The 6,135-nt window shown below is 44.7% G+C and overlaps 1 protein-coding gene across 1 annotated transcript; it reads left to right on the top strand.

Annotated features, from left to right (window-relative positions):
* The first annotated feature begins 229 nt into the window (after positions 1–229).
* LOC149147354 (uncharacterized) lies at positions 230–775 on the top strand. Its single transcript, XM_089441806.1, has one exon. It carries the CDS (start codon positions 230–232, stop codon positions 773–775), a length of 546 nt encoding a protein of 181 aa, XP_089297932.1.
* Positions 776–6,135: the final 5,360 nt, after the last annotated feature.

Raw genomic sequence — 6,135 nt, 5'->3', positions numbered from 1 at the left:
CCCGGGTGAGTGCAGTCTCAATCCCCTCTCCTCGATTCGATTTGGTTGTTTCAGCACACCTACGCATAACCCTAGACCCTCTATTTCCCCGCAACACATCTCTTCAGAACCGTGCAGGAACCTTCTGAAAGAATACCCAACGGGACGGCGCTCGAAAAAATTGAAAAGGGGCTGGTGTCTTAGAGCGGTTGACACTGATATCAACCTGACCTTTGGAGAAGACGTCCAAATGGCAGATGTAATGGATACGGCGAGAAAAGTTCTGGTAGGTCGTGTTCGAGGCAGAAACTACTCGGTGGAGAGATTGCACCTTTGGACTGTGAAGATATGGGGTTCCTTGCTGAAAGAACTCCTTGTAATTCGGGTACTGGCCAGAGGATGGTTCGCCCTCCGCTTTCATAGGGAGCAGTACACGGAATGGATTTTGTCACGTTACTGGCACATTGAGCTCGCACTTGTTTTGTTGAAACGTTGGGATCCTCTTTTCAATCCTGAACGCGAGCAACTCGGCGCTACACCCATCTGGGTCAGACTTCCCGAACTACCTATGCAGTTTTGGACTCCACAGGTTTTCAAACGAATCGGAGATGCCCTGGGGACTTACCTGGAACATGTAAAGTCCTTTGAAAAAACGGGAATCATGACAATGGCAAGGATTTTGGTTCACCTTGACACCAGGGCTGGGCTGGAGGAAAAACTCACTCTCCACAGGAGGCACTTCTCTCGTAAACAACTTCTGGACTATGAAGGAGTCCCGTTTCGCTGTAGGAGGTAACACAAAGTGGGTCACCTATTCAAGGATTGCCCTCTGAATTCTTCAGTGACCACGGAAAACTCAAACGGGACGAAGCAACAGGCCTCTGTAGAGCAGAAAAAGGGTGAACAGGAACGTAGAGGGGCACCAGCTGAACCCGCGGTGGAGACTGCAAAGAAAACTGGGAACCGGCGAAAAGCTCCACCATCTCCTCCCAGAACTCGCTCTAAATCTGCAGCATAAGCTACTCCTCTACTAGGTAATGAGTCTATCCCCATATCTGCTGCTCTTTTTTCAGATGTTATGTTAAATGTATTGCATACATCTTTGCGTTCCCCCTCATCTGCATTTTGCACTATTCCTTCCATCCTCTGTTCTTTATCAGTGCCCCCACCCACTTTTTCCACCACTCCACCTCCCACAGGGATTTCTCCACTCCCCCTTCTCACAATTCCACCTCTTCCAGGCTGGATCCCCATCCCTACAACCTCCACTCTAGACTTCGATCTAAAAACACGCATCTTGGATTGGGCCGATCCCCAGGAAAGACCAAGCTCCATAAACCTGCCAGAGGGCGCCCATCAAAGATCAAATCTACCATCAAGACTACGGTGGCGGATGTTGCAAGGGGCCGACATCATACCATTGAGAGGGTGCTTAGAGCATTGGAGCCCACTGCCCATGGTCCCTCATGATTTGGCTCTCCTACAATTGCCGGGGACTAGCCAACCCCAAAAAGAAATTGGCTCTCAAAAGATTGTTAAAGGATACATTCTGTGACATACTCTTCCTTCAAGAAACTCTTGGCTCTTCTGAAGATACTATCCGAACCCTTCACACTATCCTGCCGGGCTGGACTTTTCAGGGTATGGATGCCATAGGCAGATCTGGTGGACTCGCAATTGGCATCAACCCTAAAACAGTTAAGCATATATCCACCTAGGGGGGCATGGGTTTCATGGGCATGGACATTTTTGTAGGGGAGCTGGGACTTCAATTAAAAGTGATTAACATATATGCTCCTAATCGGAACAGAATGGATTTTTGGCACCATTTGTTGGATCATGATCTTGTCACAAGCTCCACCATCATAGGGGGGGATCTAAATTTTTCATTGGGCATGGAAGAATCCTGGGGACACCAAGCTCAAAACGATCTTATTTCCGATCAGATGTGTACTCTACTAGATACCTGCAATCTAGTTGAAGTTCCCATGAATAAGAAGCTGCCCACCTGGAACAATAGGCGGACTAGGGAGGCTGCCCTGGGCCGAAGATTGGATCGGTTCTTGATTCATGAAAACCTCATCCGCTACCTCCCCCTGTATCGATAATGGGTGGGAACTGGAGGCTCTTCTAACCATCTACCCATTTTTCTACAAATTACTAGACCATCAAGAAAGTCGCGCTCCCCCTTCAAATTCTTTGCTGGGCATATAAAAGATCCTGACTACATCAACATGGTGACTGAGTTCTGGAGAGCTCAACCCCCCCTGAGGGAATAGAGGTCGACTGCGGACTTCTGTTTACGGCTAAATAAACTCAGGTCAATGACAGAGGAGTGGTCTAAGAGGAAGAAGACGAGAGATGATCAAAAACTTGCTGATATTGAATTACAGATTGCACAGTTATTGGATGATCAGGGGCTAGGTTTCTTAACAGAGGAGACTAAAATGAATCTAGTCACGTTGGAGAACCATAAAAATAAGATGCTACTGGAAAAAGAAGAACAATGGAGATTGAAAAGTAGAGCCACCTGGCTCCAAGCGGGTGATGGTAATACGAAATTCTTCCACAACTTTGCAAATGGAAGAAAGGCCACTAATACTATCTGGCAGATGCCCTGTGAGTCTGGGGGTTGGGCCTCTACTCACCCACAATTAGCCAGATTGGGGATTACACATTTCAAGAGGCAATTCACTGCGCCAGCAGCCATCAACCTCCCGGATATCATCAATTTAGCTGGCCACTTTCCAAGGTTTGTGGATCAGGAAGAGGCAGAAGACTTAAATCAACCGGTCACTCTGGAAGAATTGGAAGGAACTCTCAAGTGGTTCAAAAAGGATAAGAGTCCTGGCCCTGATGGCTGGCCAGTGGAGTTCTATTTGGCATTTCTGGAGCTTCTGGGAGGGGATCTACTTGCAGTCATCGAAGAAAGAAGAACATCGGGACACATCCACCCCCTCATTAACTTCACTTACTTGGCCTTGATCCCTAAGACTGATTCGCCTTCCTCTTTTAATGACTTTAGGCCTATATCCCTTTGCAACTATCTGTACAAAATCATCTCTAAAATCATCGCCAACCGCATCAAGCCCATACTATCCAATCATATCTCTCAAGATCAATTTGCCTTCCTCCACCATAGACATATTCAGGATGCCATTGGTACTGCCCAGGAAGCCCTCCACTCCATCAAACTCAGAAATCTCAAGGGACTCACTCTTAAAATTGACCTAGCAAAGGCCTTTGACAAAGTAAATTGGTTATACATCAAGATGATTATCACTCATTTGGGGTTTCCCCCAGCACTCATCAGCTGGATCTTGGGATGCATCTCCTCTGTCTCTTTTGCTATTCTCATAAATGGTTCGGCATCACCCTCCTTCAATATTGATAGGGGGATTAGGCAGGGATGCCCCTTATCACCACTTCTTTTCTTACTAGTCATGGAAGGACTGAGCAAACTTATAGCTATAGAAAAAAGAAGGGGGAACAATTCTACCTGACACATCTACTTTTTGTAGATGACATATTGATCTTCCTGAATGGCAGTGTCTGGGACTCGACTACTTTGAATGAGATTCTAAACCTTTTCTGCAGAGCCACGGGAATGGAGATCAACGGAGAAAAATCCACCATCTCTCTATCTGATTGCACTCTACAGGAGTCTCAGTTGGCCTCTCAATATTTTCCCTTTCAGGCTACTGATTTGATGGGGGGATTAAAATATTTGGGCTTCAGACTAAAACCAGATGGTTACAAGATTGCAAACTGGACCTGGCTCATTACAAAAGTGGAGAAGAGAATTGGCTGTTGGTGTCACAAGTTCCTGTCTAGGGCAGGCAGACTTGTCCTTATCAAAACAGTCCTTGAAGCCACCCCGGTGTACTGGATGTCACTCGCCTGGATCCCTAGAGGAATACTTCACAGAATTCAACAAATCTGTTGTAGATTCCTCTGGAATGGTAGTAAGGAGGGCAGGCCGTTTGCCTGGGTAAAATGGACAAGAATTGCTACACCGAAGCAGTGGGGAGGCTGGGGACTTAAACTTCTTCCGGCTTTTGCTCAAGCCTTGGCAGCCAAACAAAGTTGGCTCCTCCTCAAACAAAACAGCCTCTGGGCTGAGGTTATTCAACATAAATACATCTGGTCGTTGACTATCATAGACTGGATCAGAAGCCCATCTTGGCACAGGAAAGGCATATCGGTGATTTGGAGAGCCATTCTAAATTCAATTTCTATCATTAAGGATGGCTTAATATGGAAGATTGGCAATGGAGCTTCTATCTGTATTGGCATTGATCCTTGGATTGGATGTGGTAACTCACATTTACTACCTAATGGACTGATCCAACTCCTAAACAACAAAGGTATCAAGTATCTGTGATAGATTGGGGATCAGCATAATACCACTTTCCATACTCAAGCATGGCTGACTGATCCGCACTGGCACATTCCAGATGAATGGAGTAGAATTTGGCATCTCTACCTACAGGCTCTCACAGAAACTCATGTTAGATTACGGAATGCTGAAGATGAACTCATCTGGGCTCACTCAAAAACGGGGCAATACACACTGAAATAGGGGTATAACATAATCATAGCAGACAAGAAGCCGAAGATCATAAGAAGCTAGTGGATTAGCCTATGGAAATTACAAGCTCCTCCACGTACCAGGCTGTTGATATGGAATATTTTAGAAGATAAGATTCCCACGGGCTCCTATCTGAAAAGGCGGGCTTTCATGGGGCCTACCCGATGTGTACTCTGCCTCCAAGAAGAAGAAACAACCCAGCATATTTTTCTCACCTGCACTACCACCAGAAGCATATGGACTCAAGTCCTTATATCTCTTAATATGACCAGAAACTGGCAGGGGGTTGATATAATTTCGGCTTGGGAGAACTGGTGGAGTACATCAGCTGTCACCAAATCAAGAAACCTGCCTCTCCTCGTATCATGGTATATTTGGCTCAAAAGAAATAAAAAGATTTTTGATGATACTCTGGTAAACTGGAATCTCCTCCCCCCACAGATTTGTGCTGCATACGAAGAGCTTCCAAATGATGACAGCCAAAAGAGACCAAGGATTATACATCAGGAACAGATCAACAAAGCTATCCCGTGGGCCTACTATGACGGGGCTGCCCAACAACACGGCTGTGGGGGCGGCATCTGCCTCTACCTTTCTGAAACACATTTCTACCAGATATGCTTGGGACTGGGACCTGGCACTAACAACCATGCTGAATTGATAACACTCCGCCACTGCTATACTTTGCTATCCTGAAACAATGCAGAAATATACAAATTTTTGGCGATTCAAAGATAGTGACTGATTGGTTTAACAATACAGCGATTTTCACTGCATACTCTCTGAGAACTATATTGGAAGAAATTGTTTTTTTTCAAAACTTTCTTTGATCAGATTTCTGTTTCTCACATCTACAGGGAAAGAAATGAAACTGTTTACAGGCTATCAAAAGAAGCGACGCATCATCCTCTAGGGGAATGGATGATCGCAGAACATTCTCCGGTAGGGATCTATCATTATTTCCACAGACCATACATAGAAGAGGGACTACTGAGGGGCAATAGCCTCTAATTTACAGCTACATGAATCAGAACCTTTATAGTTTTTGCTCTGTACAAAAACGAATAGCATATGATTGACAACCCCTGCGTGGGTTATTTTTTGGTTTTTTATGCATAGCGGATATGCATCAGAGAAGTACACCCTCTGGGTTTCCTGTATTTTTTTTTTTTTTTTTTTTTGACAGTGGACTTCATAGCCACGTTTACAGCATATGCCTTTGGGCATCCACGACATGTAGTTTCTATTTTATGGAATTATGAATTTTCTTTCCCCGGAAAAAAACACCTTCTTTAAACTTCAAAATGCAAAGGAAATTGATAACTATAATATATGGTTTAGCCTCTCCGCCTCGAGAAGAGGCTAAATAAGAAGGCGAAAAGATTTCATACATTGTTAGGTTAAATACTTTGGTTACTTGTAGTAGGTAGGAGAGTAAGCAACTAAAAATTTAACTAAAATTAATATCAAGCCCACCATAACAATTACTATAGTCCCCACTGTGCCTGCAGCAGGGACTAAAAAACATTTTAGAATGAACAAATTTGTAATTTGGTTATTGTGTG

This window comes from Pinus tabuliformis, chromosome 9 (genome assembly GCF_031772625.1).
Source record: "Pinus tabuliformis cultivar Carrire ecotype Pingquan chromosome 9, CPIR1, whole genome shotgun sequence".
Taxonomy (NCBI): domain Eukaryota; kingdom Viridiplantae; phylum Streptophyta; class Pinopsida; order Pinales; family Pinaceae; genus Pinus; species Pinus tabuliformis.
This window is presented reverse-complemented; position numbering and strand designations above follow the sequence as displayed.

Excerpts from the sequence above, each read along its gene's own strand:
- LOC149147354 (XM_089441806.1), top strand. The coding sequence starts at position 230 with ATGGCAGATGTAATGGATACGGCGAGAAAAGTTCTGGTAGGTCGTGTT.